Raw genomic sequence first — 21,283 nt, 5'->3', positions numbered from 1 at the left:
GAGTCAGCAAGTTTGGGAAACCATGTGGAGTGTGATGTAATGTATTAAATTCTCAGATGAGGAAATACTGCCATTGTCTGAAGTTTAAGTTCTCAGAGCCCATGGCAGTCCCCGTAAACGGAGGCCAGACATAATTTAGGTTAGCAAACTCAAGCTGTGCTTCCTAGAACCTGAATACGGGCTGATCAACAAGCATCTTCAGTTACCTGATTTATCTCTACGTTTAAACATTTCAGCTGCATGCCTAAAATATTTATGGAGCTATACTCACTACTCTGGTTTATGAGTATATATTAGGACAGGGTGTCAAGGCAGTGTATTTGATTAGTTTGCTGTGACAGCTGAAGAGAATCTCTCAAATGTGCAGCTAACAAATTATAAAACCTGACTTCTGGAAATTGTATTTAATGAATAAAGTAGATGTTGAATTCAGATTCAGCAAATTGTGATAAAAAAGGCTTTATACAAAACAAGTTTTCATTCAAATGTCTAACCGTGCTTTCAGATTAAGAACTGCACAAATAGTATTTAAAAATCTCTCAGCTTTGTATAAACTAGGGTTAAGACCTAACTGAAACACTTCTGTTCACGAAAAATTCCTTCTGGCTTGCACAAAATACAGTTTAACACCATCCTAAAGGATAATGCCCCAAAATAGATGAACTCAAAAGCCAACATCCAGTTGGAACTAGTTGCTACTTGTAAATCCTGATGAGGTTTTTATGAGGAAGATGTCGATTCCTGATAAAACTCTTTGTAATAGGTTGAGTGGAGCTACTCAGATCTTGTTCTGCTCCTGAACACAGTCAATTCCAGCAAGTGGTCAACATAAGAACTGGACAGACTGCTTAGTGACAGTCGTCACCTGACTATGCTCAGGGCATTTGTCAGCCGAGTCGGACATTTACATCAGCTTCCACTACAGAAAGAAATAGCTCCACCTTCATAGCTGCTAAAAGCTGCTGGCTTTGTCAGCGGGCTCAGGAGCTGAACTGTCACGTAGCAAGAGGTAAAGGAAGCAGCCACCTCTGGGTCAAGTTCAAGATCTCTTCTGCGCAGGGTTGCACATTTTTGGTAACTAAGTCATCTGGAATCAAAAGGAGTTTTTTGCCCAGATTTGCTCTCCTCTGTTTCACTGCAATTACTATACGCTGTTCCTTATTAAGGAGGCAACAGGACCCAGCTGTGAAATGACTGTATTTGATGAACAAAGGTACAAGAGTACATAATAATAACAAAAAACCCCCCGAGCACACTCTTGCAGATGTGGTGATTTAGGGCTTGTAAGCTCTCACTCATAGAAACACAAATTATATACTTACTTTGGATGTCTGATGTCTGGAAGGGAACGATTCAGAGAAATTTTATCACTCACAAAGATATTAAAGCCATTTTCCCTGTATGCTTGGTCCACTCGCTCTGCATCAGTCATTGGGTAAGGTTTTCCCTGTTCTCCATTTCCTATAGACAGACAGAAAGTAAACATTCATCATTACTACTAATTGGAGCTTAACTGGCCAGAAACTAAACCACATATCAAAAGGAAAGCAGTCATCTTATAAGCCTTTGAAAATTTCTTCACTGGTTTTGTGCTCTGTGTCGTATTTAGCTCTGGGTCAACCATGTCAACCTAACAGTTTTATTTGGTAAGCAGTTTTGCTACAAACCACTCAGCTCTGCAAATTGTAGAAGTTAAAATACTTCCTTTGAGCACCAGAAACAGATGAAAGGGCCATGGCAACGCTGCAGAGGATCTATAGGATGTTTCTTGTTTCACTGCAGGAAGAATACATATGGTTTGAATACCTCATCGCCACTGCTTTTCTCAGCACAGATGGATATGTATATTTAACAACCTGAGCTCTTGCACAGAGGAGGCAGAGCCCTTGCAGACACACCAGCATAAAGCTGTGATGTTCAAAATGGGCCCTTTATGCAACGCAAGACACAATCCAGAACTATGGAATAAAATTGCATTAATGTTATAATCTAGAACATTTTCCTCATCTCTCTCCTTTTTTTCTGGATCTCCCAATTTTGGGAGAGGCACAGGCACACATTTTTCGGTAAGCTGCTTAAAAATCAATACTGCACTATCCTAAAAATACCAAGATGTTGCCAACATATTTTCACCTCAAAATGGTTATTGTGGAGTTGAGGGAAACGGCTTTAACTGGGATTAACACACAATAATTGTTGCATCACATCAAGAACATCATCTTGACCCTGAAGTTGAACATGCTGCTCTGCACTCAGACTACCAATTAAAACCAAACTGAATTACAATCTATATCAAAACATTTTTACAGTAATCTTACATACCCACACGCTCAGAGTCCCTCCTTATAGCTTCTTTGTTATGCCAGTCTTTTTTCCTTTGTCCATCACCGAAGTAAAGGTCTTTCTTTTGCCTCACATATGACACCTTTTAAACAAAAGATTGGATATATTAAATACACAGCGTGTGAAACCTTTCCATAATAGCCTCCTGTTCCTGTAAGAGGAGATTAAACATCTTCCTTAAAGGAAGACCATCACAAGCAAGTAGTTTTTACCCTGAAAGGGGTGAGGCAGGACACAAATTTTGCTTTTATCTACAGCTTTATCTACAGCTGTTAAGTGATTTTTTTTTTTTTTTTTTCAGGGCACCATCTTGTATGCAGACTAGTATTCTTAATCAGGGAATCTATTAAAAACTCCCATTTTCATTTTGAAAACATCCAATACATCTTACATCCTATTTAATTAACAATAAAGCTGTAATGGGAGACCTATTGCAGGACCATTATTAACGAGCACACTACTATACCTGAATAAAATCAAAATAAGATTTAAAAGGTCATTTATTAAGACTCTTGCTGCTCAGTCTAAAAGCAAATTTTACAGAAGGCATGAACCTGCACTGAACCCAATTAGAGCTCCTCTTTTCATGATGTTGTTCCTGAAATTCAAAAGCAACGGGTGCTTTGGGAACAGGATAGCAAATGAAAGATAGGGTGAATTCAGGATCAAAGAGACTATGGTGTGTGGAAAGAAAACCATGATACATCTCAAATACTGACACCCCCAAAATTGAAGGGAAATATATATATATATATATAGTCAAGAAGAGAACATCTTCTCCAAGAATGAGTTTTCAATTATGTTGTAATATGCTGGTAGAGTATAAATGCAAGTCATTTGTAGCATCATTACTGCAGAAGTAGTTACACAAAGAACTTAAGAGGTTTTTCCCTTTCAATTCCTCATGACCTGCAGAGAACTCCACAGGCTAGAACTTCCTAGAAAGAAAAAAAAAAAGCTTCCCTCCTTGCAGGGCAAGAGGCTGAAAGTCTCACTAATGGGTCAATCAAACCAAACAGCCACCAAAAAGCAATGGTTGGCATAGTAACCTTGTGGGTTATCAGGCATCTCTGGCATCTGGGACGCAGGCATCATTTGCCTGACTAGTTAAATTACAAACTCTTCATTTTCATGCCTAGATTCGTCTTGGGAAAACAGGACATTTGGACATTTTACTTGTTATTTCAAGGCACTAGACTTCAGCCTGATGCAGTTCACCTCCTCGCAGTCTGACAGAGGAGCTCTAGTGAACCTTGTGCAGGCTTTGCAGATTATCCCCATCGCACCACCCCTCTCCCACAACAGTCTGCAGGGCAGAAGCCCTGTGTATTAGCTTACAAAACCACCAGTGAAGACAGGTTTCAGCTAAGACGTCCAAGTGAACTGGAGTGGCTGAATGCAGGTCCATGCTCTGCTCTGCCTGCTCTGTTATGGGTGGTGAACCTTGGCAAAGGAACTGCATGAAAACCTTCACTTGTGCTGGTCATATTACCATGCCAAAGGGTAATAAACGAGTGGTCTAAAAGTAACAGAGCTCAATTTGATTAAAAGCTGGCCTGGGAACAACTAGAATTTATTTTTCCTCCCCCCACAGAAGAGATTTTAAATCAATCTAGATCCTCTCAATCACAGACCATAAAATGATATACACTCAGCTTCTTGACATTTTGGAGATGGTAACATACCTGGCAGAAGTCAAGTTTCATCCAAGAAACCAGACATCCAGTTACACATTAACAAACATCAACATGCAGAACATTCCCTTCCTGCTCCCTGCAATTTAATTTTATTTTCACCGAAGGAGAGCTGACAGGCACTCAGGATGGACAAGAAGTCAGTCACACCGCTAGTTTATCCTGTGAAGTAGTACTAAGGGACTTCCACTTGTGCCACCTGGAGCTGAAAAGTACTTCTGAGGCAAGAAGATGGACGGAAAGGAACTCTCAGGGCGGCACGGGAAGAGCAGGACCACACCACAGGATGAGATTAATTGGCGAAAACCAGACACAGCCAGAAAAGGCTAGTTAGCAGGAAAGGACAGTTACACCCAGAAGAAAAGTGACCACTTCAAGAAAAACCCCAGTGGAGCTATATTTAGATGGTCTACTTGATTTCTTTCAATTAGCCCATAATTCCTTAATTTTCTTCATCTTCGTTATCTGTTCTTTTATTTTCCACTCTGATGAAGTTATATGAATCAAAAGCATTATCTCATTTTTATGTTGTTAATTACTGTCCCTTTAGCACATGAACTCTACTCTTCTAAATCCTTAATTCTGTTCAAATACAGAAACTGTCAGCATATCTTCCTGAATTTCACACTACACCTGTTAGGACATACAATGCAGACTGCCACCAGCAATCCAGTGTCTTCAGTCCACCTCTGACTGCACGTGTCGAAGACCTGCATTTACTGAGGGAAAGAGGTTTCACGAGAGGCACTGCAAAAGCCTCACCGATTCCCACCACGCAGCATAAGGTAAGTGCAGCTCCAGAGCAGCAGAGCTGTGAAGAACCGCGCTCTCCCTTTCTGGAAGGACTCACCTGAACTCACCACATATAAACATCAAACTAAATTGCTTATCCTGCCTTGTGGTTTTCCAGCCATCCCATTAAACACCACTGTTCCTATGCGAATTTCTATCTGCTGATAATGAAAAAGTACTTTTAAGTGTCAATATGAACGTGTGAGCCAGGAACCAAACATGTGAGCAAGCACTGGGAGGCAAACTGAACACATTGGACGACAGCACTTCTGGGGAAAAACTCAGCATGCAGCTAGTCCTTGGGTCAGTACAAGGTTGCTATCAGCAACAGAGCACCCTGAAAAAAACACACATGGTGTATGGCAACACCAGCCAGAAACCTGATGTTTGCTCCACCGCAGGAGGTTGCTGCTGGTTTTGCATCGCCGGTGTGAGCAGAGGGGGTTTGAGATGCTTCCTCGGGGTGTGGGGAGCCAGGGCACGGCGTGGGCAAGGGGCAGGCAAACCCAATTCCAGCATCTACCCGTGGCTCTGTCTGACCAAATGCTCACACGAATAATTTATGAAAACTCTGCCTGACTTCCACTACCTTGTGCCAGCTCATGTGAGCAGGTCTGGATGACAGCTGTGTGACAGACAGACAGCAGAAGCAGGAGCTTGGTTATTTTTGGTGTAAAGTGGATCAAATTTTCAGCACCATGAAGCAACCACCCTGCGCTACTGCAACAGTCCAGCATGTCTACTTGTCTGGCCCATCACAGTGGTTTCTAATTCTTCAGACAACACACCACCCTCCTGATCATCCTAAAAAACCCACAGAGCATGATACTGTTCTGTGGAAATTTTGCCTCTGTTTTGCAAGAACCCTGCTTTGCCAGGCCTGCTTCCCAGCCAGTTTCCATCTCCAGGATACTTCCCTGCCAGGAAAAGTCCTGGAAAGCTCTCGCAGACCAGAGCCCTCCTTGCCAGGAGAGTTTCGCCAACTTTCTGAGGACTAGGCTTGTGCACAAGTGTCATACTGGGCACAGGAACAACTGGCAAGTCTGAAACATCAATATTTTAAGTCTCTTGTCTATAGCATTCTGGACTGAATGAGCACACCAGGAGAATCACTTACACCACCACTGCTCCTTCCGCTGTTTGCTGCGATTGAGCACATGTAAACCGCTTATCAGCACTCGCTCTAGAAATCCCAGCCACCACTGAGCAGGAGACATTGTAAGAGTGACTAGTGACTAGTTCTAAAAGGAGAAACACATAGTGCGACTCCGAGCCTCCTGACACCCACCCTGCACATCGTAAGCCAGCACCCTACGTCAAGTCCCTGTGAAGTGACCAGGGGAAGTCAAGTACACAAAAAAAAAAAGAGGGGGGGGGGTGGAAAAAGAGATCCACCAGCAAAAAGGCATCCAAGCTGTCTAACAGGGCACTGGTAAGGGTGTTTTAAATCACACAGCTCCCTGGGACTCAGGCAGCTTAAACCAGAACTGCAGAGGCACCTCCCTTCTCTCTAGTCTGAAGGCATTCCTTAGAAGACATCTGTTCGCTGCTGCAGGTACCTGGGTGGATTGCTTTCCTTTCGAAATACGCTAAGAGGATGGATCTTGAGCTGCCTTCCCCAACAGCTCTCTGGAGATGGGAGACAAGTTCACAGCCCCAGAGGATTCACACCAACACCTCCAGCATCCTCTGGAGGGAAGCCACACCGCTGGGCTCTCAGCTGTCTCGGGAGGGGCATCTCATGCCGTTACAAAGCTGTACCGCCAAGGCAGCCAACACTCATCAGGCCAAGCACCAACCTAAAAGCATTAAAAAGCAGTTCCAGCCATCCCTGCTCAGGGTGAGCACCCCCAGGCTCTGGGCGAGCACCCCCAGGCTCTGGGCTGGAGTTGCCCTTGTGTTTGTACACTTGATATAAGATAATGCGAACAGGGAACTAAATTTTCTGCACAGCTTCAAACCTTTCTTCAGAGGTCAGCAACATACATTTAAATACCCTGAGAGCAAGCAACAACCCGACGCAAGCAATTTAATCACTGCTATACTGTAGCATGCCATCCTCCAGTGCCGTTTAAAAAAGGAAAAAAGAAATTACACACAGAGCCCAAATCAGGCAGGTGGACAGCAGAAAGTCTAGTAGATAGATGTATTACTTCTCTCAGTCCCAAACAAATTTAAGCAGGAAAATGTCTTTGAGTTGGGCTAAGCTAAACACTGTCAAGGCCACACATGTCAGGAGAAAGACTTCAGTAATTTGTAAGCTTTAAATTAAGCAAGGGGGGAAGCTGTGGACTACAGGCATCAGTTATTCAGACCTTTCCAAGCTGTAGTGTTGGACTTTGGAGGCACACGGAATACGAGTTATCAATCCTTAAGTCCTGCACAGAGCCTGTTCCTCAGCTCTGTCTTGGTGACTTACAAGGACTGGCAAAGTGAAATGAGGACGGTGTAGGGTGACTGGTTATCTGTTCCTCCATCTGCAGCGCTCACAATGTTGCTGCCCTGTACAACTAAAGCCAGACGTGATTCACACAAGACAAGCACAACGTTAATCTGTTGGATCGACACACCTCTAAGTGGCTTTTAAAATCTTGAAAGCTAGACATAGCTGCAGATGGCCATGACTGACATGCTGCATTCTGGAGCTTTTTTGGTCTTGGGCAGAGAATTTACATTAGTCAATCCAATTCAGAAATGCTCCCTTAAATTTAATTCAACTTGGGTAAATGTTAAGGGGTTAGAATATTTCTAACTGCATCTCTTGCAAGAAAGTATATAACCCTCACATTGGTTTTGCGGTCGCTATTAAAACACTGTATCCGAAATGTCTGCTGTGAGTCACTGACAAGGTCTGTCAACACTGTCTGAACATTAATTCTGAAGCGACTTTCAGTGCTAGAAAATAAGTATCAGTGTCTTTGCTTGTGTGACCTTGCCAGCACCCACGATCCGCACAGCCCTGAAGGGAAGGTGTAGCTGCAGCGGGCTGATTAGCGTCGCATTTCTTGCCAAGAATCACACTTTCAACACCAACTCAGTTTCAGCAGATTACCAAAAAAGTCAGTGCAAATGATAAAACATTGCCTTTCCCCCCTTCAGCTGCAGTTTTTATGCCCACGTCATCACTACTAGCAGAGCAGTGTGTAACGCTGCGGGCAGCACGCCATCGCGGGCAGAGGGAAGATACGCACACACGCGCTCCAAGTCTCTCTCATCGTGAAAACGGGCAGGTTGTTGACACTGATGTTATTTTGGAAGCTCCTTTTTTTTTTTCTTTTCTTTTTTTCCTCCTCTTTGTAAAAGATGTCTGAGCTTTAGAAATCCAGACACAGCACACAGGGACCAGAATGTTGCTTTTTTTAGTGGTTTCCTTCAGGGATGCTGCCTGGGATTGGAGTCAATTATGCAAATGACATAACTTGATGATACCCCTTCAACAGACGCTCTAGACTGTGATATCTAAGCAATCTGTGAAACACAGTAAGTTTCCTAGGACTCACTTTTGCTTTAACTATTAAGCAAGCATCTCATTTGTGGGGAGCTATGTCTTACTTGTAATGCTGTATTTCATGCCATTTTCACTTTTATGCTTATTTCTCAATAATTCTAATTGCATAGCAGGCGGCATAATGTTTTTGCCCAAGCCTCACCAGCACATCCCCCCTTTATCTGCATTTTAACTGGGGAATAGAGTGCCCATTGTTTGAACACTGCAGTTCTCAATGTTGCACGGTTTGGGTAAATTGGCATTACGGAGCTGCATGTCTGTCCCCATAAAACAGGCCAGTGAGGCTACAGCCTTTGCAATTTTCTGTTTTGCTCTACCATAGCTTCTCATTTTGCAAAAGTCTCTTCATTTTTGAAACAGTCAAATATAAACAGCAATGCAAAAAGGAGATTTCAAAGCATGAAGAGTTCATTACGATCATCTAGTCAAGCTATGTAAGTGCACAGGCCATTGAATGCTATCATTAACTCCTACTGCAAGCCCCTAAGTTCTATTTCAGCTCAAGCACATTTTCGTTTCCTTAAGAACTGGAAGTTGTTTACCACTAAGGAGTGATTACTTCACCAGCAATATCTTAAACTAATCTCCTGCCTGTTTCCATACTTCATTTTTTAAAAACTGAAAATGAATTAAAGTAGAAAGGCATATTAAGCAATACACTGAGAATGGATTTAGACAGATTGCTGTAAATAAGCCCCTCTGTTGTCTACCATGTTGTTACTTAACATGCCGCCAAAGCAATTGATCAGCGTTCAAATACCAAATGCACAAAAATGGAATTTTAATCTTTTGTTTAATCACTATTTAGCGTGCCTGGCTCCAGCCAGAATAAAAGCAGGGTGGATGGAGACATAAGCCAACAGTTTTCTATACATGAGTAAAAACGAGATTTGCTGAAGTGCATACGCTAATCACAATGCTGTACAGACACCCTGTTCAAACATTTGTTTTGTTGATTTATTATTTTCTTTAAACCAAGGAGCTATGATCAGACCCAAGAAGCTATGATCTCTGGAGACAGTGTTAAAATGGGGACTCTGTTCTACCCCAGGTCTCTTCATTTATTCCAGAACCTCAGCATGTGTATCTTGTATTTACATCCTACAACGAGATGTCAAAGATGACAAAACAATCCATAAAAAACAACAGCAAGAGACAGAGCAAATAGAAACCATTCCTCTATTTATTAAAGGAAGCTGCAACCTGAGGCGGACTCAGCAGACGACTCCAGAGTACGCACTCTGGGTACAATCTATTTGACACGTCCTGTGCCATGGCAAAGCAGAAATAAGAAGCATCTCTGGGCAGCTTCTCTCCAGCCTTCCAAAACCTCGAGTACCCAAAGGGTTTCAGAAGGCAGAAAACGTGAGAGAAGCCAGGTCTGGCAGAAACCAGCAGAATCCTCCCTCTCACTGCAGCGAGAAGCCTAAATTTTAATGATTGTGAGACCATTCACACCTAAATGTAGGTAACCTGTAGGTAACCTTTCACAAATATACAGATGTCATGTCCTGTTGCACCATCAGGAAACACTTCTTTTTCGGTTTGTCAGAGATCTATTAGCATGTGTGGAACAGCAAATTGGTACAACACCTGCGCAGCACAAACAGTCTCCATCCTTTGTACTGACATGAAAACAGCCAGGACTTTTAGATGATCTAACAAAAAATAAAAGTATCTCCAACATCAGCTGCAGGCATTCGTCCTGGGTCAGGAAGCTGAGCATAACCTCAGTCAGCCAAAGCTTTTCATTTACTGGAACAGGAGACAGCATACTACTAGAAACAGAAAGCTGCTAAAAGCCTGTCGAGTGATCTACCCAAGTGTTTTCAAAAGGTTAATTTTTGAAGCTATTTCAGTCCATCAAAAATTTAAAAGCTACATTAACATAATCCATACCTTCAACATTTCAGGAACTATTAAAAGGCAATGCAGGACTAAATGGCAGCACATCATGTGGAATGAATAAGTGCTTTCAAAGACAAAAAAGCCAAGCACATCTTCACAACTGTGTTGCAACCCAGATCCAAGCAACAGGTTCGAACCAGACCTAAAAGTTTCCTGCACAATGCTGCTGTTTGGCCATCAGACTCTTCTTCCCCCCCTGAACTTGTAATATTGAAATCCATATATTCAGATTTGTGCTTTCCTTTGAGAAAGCCATACTTCGGGTATGGGAATGCCCCGCCTGCTTCCTACAGAAAGCAGAGCCACAAACACTGCGGGCACTCCCGGATCAGTCCTCAGCCCACGTCAGCTAATTAAAACGCAGCTGGACCAGAACCAGCTCAAGGGGTCAGTGCACACAGGCACAAAGCAGAGCCTTTTCTGCAGAATGCCAAGGACACCTGGTAGCTGCTTGTAGAGCTATTGAAGAAGTACGTTCCCTGCAGAATGCCAGGCACACAGCTCTTTGGTGGACAGGACAGCCTACTCCTTAAGCATCACCCAATTTAACCGACTCTGTACTTTTTAATGCAGAAAGCTTTTTGTATCAAGTGGCTAGAACAGTACTTGCTTGAACTGAAACTTACACACACACACATTAAAATCTCCCAGTTAACAAGTTTTGTTCAACCTCAATTGCTGGCAATCCCCTAGCACAAAGTTTTACCTAGCAAAAAGTCCTCGTTCATCAGCCGATTAAAGTCTAAAGACATCGGCTATGGACAGCCATATGACTTCCAACTTAGTCATCTATCTCTGCCAAACACCTTACACTTTGTTCTTCACTTACCTTTAGGAATAATGTTTCGGTCTTGCAGTGTTTGCCGTTCTGAACTTACTGTTTGACTAATTCAGTCCAGGCCTCCGAAGGCACAGTGCCTTTCCAGCGTCAGCACTGAGCACCAAGCAGCGAGTTCTTCCCCGGGTTTTCGCACACCTTGTGACAGCACAGCACTTTCAGTCTCAGACTCTTCTCCCAGCTCTTAAAAACCCATCTGGCCTAGTTTTAGACTTCCGAACAGGACTCATTGCTTTCATTTGCCCGCAATAGTTTTCTCATCTTTTCTGTTCGCTAAAACGTTTACAGCCCTTCCCATCCACAGAAATGCTCCATTTCCCCCAGAGCAGCAAGTCTCAGGGATCTGCTCAAAACCGTGGAATAAGCTCCCGCAGGCATTTAGTTGCATCAGAAACCTGCTCATTTTCCCCCTCAAGCGATAAGCACGTTCCTTTGACCTTGCTTTAACATACAGCAACACATCGTATATAAAATCCCCAAACAAGATGTCACTCCCTGCGCTACCCTCCAGTCGAGATGGGAGACACAACCCGTCACTCACCCTGCCTGAGGTACGACAGCCGGTATTTGACAGCAAATACGTGAAGTACGAAGATGTAGACAAAAGTAATCTCTGAACTGCCACTCCAAACGAGATGAAAGACTTCGCACCCCTCCCACCTTCTCTTTCTGATTTACATGCTTTCTGGAAACTTAAAACTCGGGGAGCTCTCCCGAGGAACCAACATACATGTCGCATTTCATCACGTGTCCAAGAGCTAGTTTTTGACCACAAGTCTTGACAGAAGCTACAAGCATGAAATCCAGAGAGATGTACTTTGTTTTCCACAGCATTTAGTGCTATCTAAGGCTGTCTTAAATACAACAAGTCTTATATTCACAAAAGCAAGAGTGAACAAGCTGGTTTGGAGACCAGTTTGAGAAATGGATGTTTGAAGCAGAACCCTCCAGATGTCTGCATATATCCACGCTTCACTTAACAGGAGCAAATGGCACGCAAGCTGTAGCAGTTTCCTACTTTGGAGAAGCGTTCTGAGATCTGACTTACCAGTTAGACTTACAGATTATGCTGCATATGCAGAAGCACTTGAATACTCTGCATTAGGATTTAATAAAAATGCAGGATACAAAACCTATTAATTCCAGCATTTCCATGAATTCCCTGTACTCCAGCTATAAATTCCTAATCAGATTACAGGAACATTAAGCCAATCAAGGACTGCTCATATGAACATAACTTTCAAATATTTTGCACACTAGCAGAGAATCACACTGTATACCACACTAGCGGAAATCTCATTAAAGACACACCACAACAAACATCCCATATATCCTCAACACAGAAATACTACACAGAAGTGAAAGTCACAGCACTCAGACAACCAATACAAGGTTACAACGGTGTTGCACGGAGGTGGTCCTGGCAAATGTGCGACTGCAAATTTGGCTTTATTCAGTTTACAAAAGAATATTACAGCATTTGATTGTATCAGGAATAGTGAGGCCAGCAGGAGTAGGGAGGGGATCGTGCCTCTGTACCTGGCACTGGTGAGGCCGCACCTCGAGTACTGTGTTCAGTTTTGGGCCCCTCACTACAAGAAGGACATTGAGGGGCTGGAGCGTGTCCAGAGAAGGGCAGTGAGACTGGTGAGGGGTCTGGAGAACAAGTCTGATGGGGAGCGGCTGAGGGAGCTGGGGCTGTTTAGTCTGGAGAAGAGGAGGCTGAAGGGGGACCTTATTGCTCTCTACAACTACCTGAAAGGAGGCTGTAGTGAGGCAAGTGTTGGTCTCTTCTCCCAAATAACTAGCAATAGGATGAGAGGCAATGGCCTCACATTGCGTCACAGGAGGCTTAGATCGGACATTTGGAAAAATTTCTTTACTGAAAGAGTGGTCAGGCATTGGAACAGGCTGCCCAGGGAGGTGGTGGAGTCATCAGCCCTGGAGGTGTTCAAAAAACGTGTAGATGTGGCACTTCAGGACATGGTTTATCAGGCATGGTGGTGTTGGGTTGATGGTTGGACTTAATGATCTTAGAGGTCTTTTCCAACCTTAATAATTCTATGACTCTGTGATTTGTTAACTATTTGAATAATGAAAGAACTATGACAATTTGCACCTTTCATAAAATTGGATCTACTTGGATGGGCACCGGATCCTTAGGAAACCCTGGTATAAATCCTAATATAAGCTGCTAAAACTGGTATTAAAAAAAAGGAGATGGCTGCTAGTGCTTCAACAATCTTCGAAGTGAGGACAGGACAAAACCTTCCTGCTAGACACCCAAAGGAGGAAGCGTAAATATTTTCCATAGTCACAAACAAATCAAGAGAAAACCACTCCATTTTGGGACTTTCCAATGTGCAAACCATACTACCAAGCTGCCTTGAACTCTGTGACAGAGAAAGGCACAATCAAGACAAGAGACTGCATTATAACATGTTTGCTGAGGTGGGATGAGCGAGGCAGTTTGAAAGTTTGCCAACAGTTATAGCTCATAATAGTAAACAGAAATGACTGGATTTTGCCTGGAAAGGCAGGCAGCGCACCGTAAGGTATCCATAAGCCTCGCAGAGCTGCAGCAGGCTTTGGAAAAGCTGACAGTGTAGATCAGATATTTACCTTTCTTCGGGGAAACCGGGCCAATGCCAAATTTATTCGAGCAAAACTGCATGGCACATCACAGAAGTTTGATGTCCTAGTGGGGGGCAAAGATTTGGAGCACATGGAGTACACTGGCTTCAGAAAGGTTAATACCACTATTCTGAAGTGCTCCAAAAAGGTAAAAACAACCCCATTTACTGCTACTGAAAACTATGTACAATCCATGGAAAAGCTACGTGACAGATATGACTCAAGAACTGGAATAAGAACCATAATTCCCTTTTAGTTGCATGCCAGGTATTGAGACTTTGTGTTTTATGCCAGCAGACAGAGTGCTTCCCATAGCAAGCTGCATATCAAGCTTAGAAATAGCTTTTCCCCTAATGAAAGATACTGGAAAAAAGTCTGTATTTTAGCTTTTTTTCTTGAGCCTTTACCAATCGTTAGGAGTTCCACATGAAATTATAGAAATTCCTCCTATCAGAAATTCGAAAGGAGGCGCAATCTGACCGAGAACAACAAAGTCATCTGCTGAAAAGTCAGACCCAAAAGCAGAGGATGCCAAATCATCTCCCAACAGCATTCACCTGCTAGTGCGGGAAATAATCCCCAGACACACCGAGCCAGCTCGGCTTGCTCAGCGGATCACAGCTGCAGTTTAACTGGAAATGTGGCCAGGTGACACAGGAACCCCCCCGGCACCTCCCCTGCTGAATAAACACGCAGGCCAAAAGGATTCTAGGGAGAACTTAAGACATCAAAAGGTATTTTCAGAGAGCACTTCCCCCCCCCCAGTTATCTCCTCCTCCCAGGAACAATACCAAGCTCACGTAATACTTTAAGCATCACTTCAACAGTTCCTGCTAACTCCCATAAAGCAAAAAGAGAAGAACAAGCATTTTTCTAATTTATTTTCCACGCTCTTCACGCAGTACCTTCAGTGCTGACACTGCTCGCTTGCCTTCCAGTCACTGGAAAACCAGAAGTACCCGTAACAATCCTTGTGACAGCTTTAGTTCATGGGGAAGAAAAAAAAACCAAATTGTTTTCAATCAAACATTTACTATTATTTCAGGTGAAGTACTTACTCCTCTGAAGAAGCCCACCTCTTGCTTTGCTTCCTGAGTCACACCGTTAGCATTGGTCTCAGCATAGCTTTTTGTTAGCAGCAATGCAGCAAACTCGCATTTTTCTGTTTTTCAGCAACAGAATACCTCTATTTTCCTTTTAGCTATTTTAAGGATTTTAAAGCAAATTCTCTACCAACTTCCTGGCAGACTCGATGCTTCTTGACAGTGTTTCGTTAAACTGAAAACATCAGCACTAAAAAGCAACATTTAACATGCTGCTTCTTCCCAAGAAGTTTTTTAACTGCTGCTCAGACAACTAGTACGGTGCACCCAGCAACAGCAAGCGCACAGATCTACGCCAGGATTCATCACACTCTTCCCAGAATCAGACTTACGGCTGTTACCCCAGTTACTCAAAAAAATCTGAGCTGTGCTACCACCAGTTTCCCCCCTGTTCATGTTGTCAGTTCATTTGATGTACTTGTGCTCTGTTTACATCTCCAGATTCTCCTCGTACCGAAGGCAGCACACAGAGTTACTGCCCTTGATGGTGAGGAGTCCTGCTGCACGCTGCAGTGCAGAGCAGCTGGGCAATAGCTGTAGAAGACTCTTGTACCATTATACGGTGTTCCTGTAAGCAGTTCTCATCAAGAAGCACGAGCCGCTCCTTGAGACCAGGCACAAGCTGCATTATTCCACTGGGAACAAAAAGCTGAGCACAAAAATCCCAACTTCAGTCTTCAACCTCTTCTAGGCAATCCAGCCACCACTGATGGGTTGCAACGATCACTCGCAGAACATGAACATCACACAATTAAGGACTAAAACCCCACCATGAACCATACGGGGAAGGTTATAACATGGAAAGTTCTGGGCACCTTTAAAATAAATTGCATTTACAGTAATGGATAGAGACTTCTCACCAGTTGAAAGCTGAAGTGCCAAGTATGTGTACCTAGCAAGGGAGCGTCTACCACCCTTCGCCACTCCTCCTTCCACAAGGAAAGCATTGGCAGAACTCCCTGCAGCACTCGTGTGTACCGTATGTGCCATCTGATCACACTTCCCAGGTTTAATACTTCTCTTCCAAGCAAGCTGCTCAAGAGATCTGCCTATACCCCTTTCAAACACAGCATGAGATCATGAACATCATGCATCTTTATGCCATCCCAAGGCTTCTAATTGTCCATGCCTCTACGCTGGTCTGAGATGAAGCTGGCGCAAGGCCAGGAAAGGATCAATCCACACTGAAATTATGAATCTAGAGGCCGGATCCTGTGTAGGTACATTGGTCCCTCCCAGAGATGCTCTCTAGTACTGATCACCGCTTGACATGAGCAGCTGCAAGTTTAATCTGGCAAGAAACTACCTGATTGCTCACAGTGCCAACGTAGCAAGAGGGGACATTAAATCTGGTTAGGGAACAATAGGGGAAAAAAATAGAAACCGGTAAAATAAATTGGTTGTGTCAGGGAAGAAGCTGGCTGACAGTCTCAGGGCCATTATCTGCGAGTGCCTCTGGAAGACGGATGAGATTTCCAACAAGTGAAAGATGACAAACGCTTCTGGGGAACGGAGGAAAAGCAGAGCCGGAGATGCAGATACCAAAACATTGTACATGCCTAAAAGGGGACAAATCACTTTTAGGTGTCACGTTAAGAGTAACAAACTGCTACTAACTACAGCAGTGTCAGGACTGAAAACTAAGAAACAAGCAGCATGTTTCTGGGACGGGTAACAGCTGGGCAGACAGGAGAGAGAAGAGATGCATCACTCCATGACACAAACCTGAATATACAGAGTCTTGTTATTGTTAATATCCAAATTGGAATTCACTCAAATCTAATCAAAACTTACACATCTTGATGCAAACATTCAGGTCATGTGTCAAAATGATCTTTGCCAGAATCTTCCTAGACCTCATAAAATTACCTATTGATTTCAATACTGGAATGAAAAGTGTGTTTGTTAAATCTGCTGATGTTGCCAACGAAGTGGAGAACTGGATTAAAATTCAAAAGTGGTCCTGACAACAGCACAACGCATCAGAAAATTTGGGATGCAATTCAAAGGGTGAGTAAAGAAGTTATTAACTGTACAAATGCAAGACTTCAGTAACTTCTTATGCAGCTGTTCAGCAGCTGTTTCATCATCATTTCTGGGTGATGACAGATCACAGACTCTATGAATCTGTGTCCTACTGTTTGAAAAAAACAAGTTTCTTCCCGAGATATTTACAGAAACGTCACACATGGAATAATGCAAAACAATGGGTGCTGACTAGAGGTGACCGGGCAGAAAAGAAGGGCAAGTATTACAAATAGCCCTCATGCTTTTCCACACAGCTGCAAAGAAGAAACAGGAAAGACATGAAATTAAAAGCACAACACATGAAATTACTGAACAAGCTTTTACACTATGTGAGAAATTAATACGCTCCATCTTAGGCCGAGAAGCAACTAGACTCTGAGGAATCTCATTTTACCCCAAGGGTCTTCAGGGAGGTCTTTCCCTTGAGAGTACACTGAAAACACTGAATTCCAACAATCTTCACTGCCTGCTTTCTGGAAGCTTAAAATAAGAAAGGGCTACGGCAGCTGAACAGTCTCACAAGCACCCAGTAGGAATCATATTAAAATATACCACAATATTTTTTATTTTCCTTGATCTACTCTAGCTCCTATAGCACAGTAGAACTATATTCCAAAGAAAATGAATTCTGTGGAGCACTCACTGTCCTTCAGGGTCATTACAAGAGCATAGCAGTTAGCCCTATGATAAAATATAAGTTCTCTTCTCTACGGCGCATAGTCTGACCTCGCTATAATGAAGCTCCACGGGACTGAGAAAAATTGCTGTATAGCAGGACATTCTCTGAAGTAGAGATTTTGTAGCTTGTCATACCAGAATAAGGTAGTACCCAATTTGACTTGAATGGGTTATATCTAGTATTTTTGTGTCTTACTTCACATTGAAAGAATACCGTTTAAACATTGACAAAAAAAGAAAAATCAATAAAGAAACAAAACGCACCATTGTGCATAAGATACAGCAGAGAATTGCTGACAAACTCCTTACATTTGCTTAGGTGTTTGTTCTACCAAGTCTTATTAAACAGGAAAAAAAAAAAAATTCATGCTGGTAGGATTATTTCATAGAGTGTAGGCTATTAGCAGGTCTTGTTACAGAGCAACTGAGTAATTCATTGTATGCATGATCTCTCCCATGTTCTCTGAAAATTTATGGTGTTGCACCTCCTGGCAAAAACAGCACTGGCGAAACAGTGCTATTGCACAGCTTACACAAAGTGCACAGAAACACCGAGCTCCGTTTCACTTGTCCGGGGGAATTCTGAAGGTGAACGTCTGTTCAGTCTCATATAGAAGTAGCTTAAAATATTTTAAAGTCTTCTTTAATGGGAGCAGGGATTGAGGCATATCCTGTATCCTAGATTCTGGGTATTCCCAGAACATGAGGACAGTTGTTCTGGGGAGCATTCAGCGATGCTTGGATGTTCGTTTTCTGAGCCACACGCCCTGGCTTTCAGTACAGACAAGGAGAACTCTGCTGAAAGGGGTTATGGTTAGGGCTGTTCAGCACAACGTGAACAAAGCAAGAAGTCCCACTGCCTCTGAAGCACGATGTCCTACAGAAAAGCAATAGGAAGATCATGGGTGTGACATGCAGGATTTTAAAAAGGTTTGCAGAACAGCCTTTGTGATGTTGGTTACATTTCCTTTTTCTCTTCCTGAAGAAGCAGGGATGTTTTGAAAATGGAGCACTCCAAGCCTTCAGCACCATTTACAATCATGGTCTGCAGAAAGGAAAAGCTACCTCCACTTTGAAATTTGACTGGACACTTACATTTAACGTTAGTCAGAGTTACTAAATTCTGTGACACAGTTAATTGCAAAGGAACAGAATTTCTTTTACAAAAAAGTTCATCTACTTCAAGATCAGTGTTTACTAAATGTTCTGTCTGCACATTTGCCGAGTGCGGAAGTCACCTTGAGGGAGTAAGCAGGCTGAGGAAACTGGGACTGAAGAGATGCAATTAGTGATGATGAACTGGTCTTATTACCATAGATGACTGAAGTTCAAGGCTTGATCTGTGTCATAAGCGAAGAATCAATCTGATTAATTTTGCCAATATCCATTCTTCGGAAACAGTTTTTCATCACTGCTCAAGAAAAAGCCCTGACCTGACAAGTGAGAGCATTAACCAGAGCAGCTTAGGACAGCCAACACTACCCAAGACCTACTGGCCCTTCAGACGCATCTCCTGACCACAGAGAGCTTTTCAGAGATCCCTTTTGTTCATGATAAAGGCCTGTTTCACAGACACTTCCTGCAAAGTCTCTTAAAAAACCCCGCCAGGGTACAACCACATAATAATTCAACACTGAGACAACGGGAATGGGGAGTTCCTCCCCTCTTACTGGAAGTCAAAAAATAGTTTTCATTCAAGAATAATTTTGAAGGAACTGTAGCACATATACAGATATAGCAACACAGTCTATTATAAGTTCTTATCAAAAGTGACAAGCTCAAGGCATGAACATTGCAGCATCTTAAATCCTTTCAGCATAAATGAAGAGCAAAAAAGTTCTGAATGACTTTGCTCAGGAGGTGGACATCACTATGTGCTCCATCTGACCTTACTAATAATCATTCAAGCTTCAAATCTGCTACTGAAGTCTCCGTTGTAAGCAATTATTTGCCTCTGTGCAAAAATGTTAATTTCATGCTCTGTAAACACATGTCCTTGTGAAAGACCAGCCTGCCCATAAAGATTGCTTTTGACAGCCTGGTGACCATCTCCCACAGCAAGTGCCTGAAGCACCTTTCGGTGGGTAGCAACATCTGTTCTCCCTGCCATTAAGGAGAGGACACATGGGGATGACACGTTTACAGGTGAGACACATAGAATGATCTCTATAAAACAGAGATGGAGGATTTTGGCACTTACTTAAAACAGAGCAACATGACACTGTAAAATTAAAGGCAACGGTAGCTGCTTTCAAGTAGCTGTAATTTGTCTTAACATTTAATCAGCTAACCTGTTGCGGAAAACATCTCTGTAGTGCTCCTCTTAGGGAAAGGAGGCATGGAAGATAAAGGCTATAGTAACAAAGATGGCTTTTTAAGTAAAAGTGGAACCACAAGAGGAAAGCTGGCTGCCAAGCTTCAGCAAAAAAAAAAGAAAAAAAAAAGCCCACCACACTATTCACCAAAACTAGGTAGGCAGATTATTTAGCCCAAACCGAAGTCAGCCACACCTAAACCTGCGAGCAGTCTCTCCCCATGAGATCATGGAACATGATGCTATACGGCAAGCGCTTCCCCCCCCCCCCCCCCCCCCAACAATGTTAGCCTGAATCCCAAACTAAATCCATTAACTACATACAGTTCTAGTTTTGGATGCCGGCACATGCAAGACCGCTGGGAGACAAGCTACATATTTTAAGGCAATACAAAAAAACAACTGCCTTCTGAAAACGCAAGTAAAATGTGAAAGTTGCCACCTTTGCTAGAAAAGCAAGAGAATCATAAATATGTCAGGCATTTAATGCTAGGAAACAACTCATCTTTGAATAATTTTATGTTATTAAGGAATGCACACTGAATATGGACTTGGATCACTTCATAATTCATATCTAACACATACTAAAAGTCAGGCTCAGTATTGCCTACTAAGTTGCCAACGAGAGTGGTCTTTCAGATGCATCTAAATTCACTCCAACGTGCATACAGAGCAATGAAATATTTTCACCCCTCCTCAAGCTTTTACTTCTCAGTATCGCTTCACAGATGCCTTCAACTAGAGCGATTTTCCCATGCCTCAGGCTATAAAACACTCTGGGGGCCACACATTGAGTGAACTCGTCTTTTTTACTTCTAAGAACATCTCTTGAAACTTGAAGGAACAAGCAAAGAGACTTCAAGATTTAAGTGTCCACGTGACGCTCACAGACTAGGAAATATTTATGCATTTCCATAAATTTACCACCATGCAAAGAGGCAAGACAAGTTCACCATCCCAAAAAGCATAAGCCAGAGCAGTTGGCTATTATGAATTATAAAAGTAAAAAGCTCAGATAAATGTCAGCGTTCCAATAATCCTATTTAGGACAGCTGCTCAGAAGCAGCCTATGTAGGACAGGATTTTCACAAATTACATTAGGAGGAGGAAGGACCATAACACTTACTGTAACGATGAGGCGTCAATCTTATCAAAAGTAAAAAATGGGACTCTTAATACATGCAATTTAGTGGAATTACTTTCCAATTCACATAACAAAACAAATAAAATCAAGGCTGCCATGTACTTTCAAGTAAAACTAATCTTCGATTGATAAATACTGACACTTTTGTCCACGGTCTGAAGTAAATCCTTGCAAATTCTTTGAAAAGGTGAGACCAACAGTCTTTTTGCTCTACGCAGCTCTGCAAAAACAGTTTGCTGAATTACACTGCTATTCTGCACTCACCATTTCTGGGAGCAAAGCTCAGTTAAACAGCTTTT

General features: G+C 42.7%; 1 protein-coding gene across 1 annotated transcript in view; it reads right to left on the bottom strand.

Moving 5' to 3' along the window:
- GALNT10 (polypeptide N-acetylgalactosaminyltransferase 10) overlaps window positions 1–21,283 on the bottom strand; it is a 91,579-nt gene that overhangs the window by 46,107 nt on the left and 24,189 nt on the right. Inside the window, exons 2-3 of the mRNA XM_075441516.1 lie at window positions 2,323–2,425; window positions 1,323–1,461 (exon numbers count right to left, since the gene is read on the bottom strand). Of these exons, the coding sequence (XP_075297631.1) occupies window positions 1,323–1,461; window positions 2,323–2,425 (242 nt within the window). The remainder of the gene's footprint in view (window positions 1–1,322; window positions 1,462–2,322; window positions 2,426–21,283) is intronic.

This window comes from Opisthocomus hoazin, chromosome 22 (assembly GCF_030867145.1).
Source record: "Opisthocomus hoazin isolate bOpiHoa1 chromosome 22, bOpiHoa1.hap1, whole genome shotgun sequence".
Taxonomy (NCBI): Eukaryota; Metazoa; Chordata; class Aves; order Opisthocomiformes; family Opisthocomidae; genus Opisthocomus; species Opisthocomus hoazin.
Note: the sequence above shows the minus strand (reverse complement) of the source record. Positions and strands in the feature narration are given on the sequence as shown.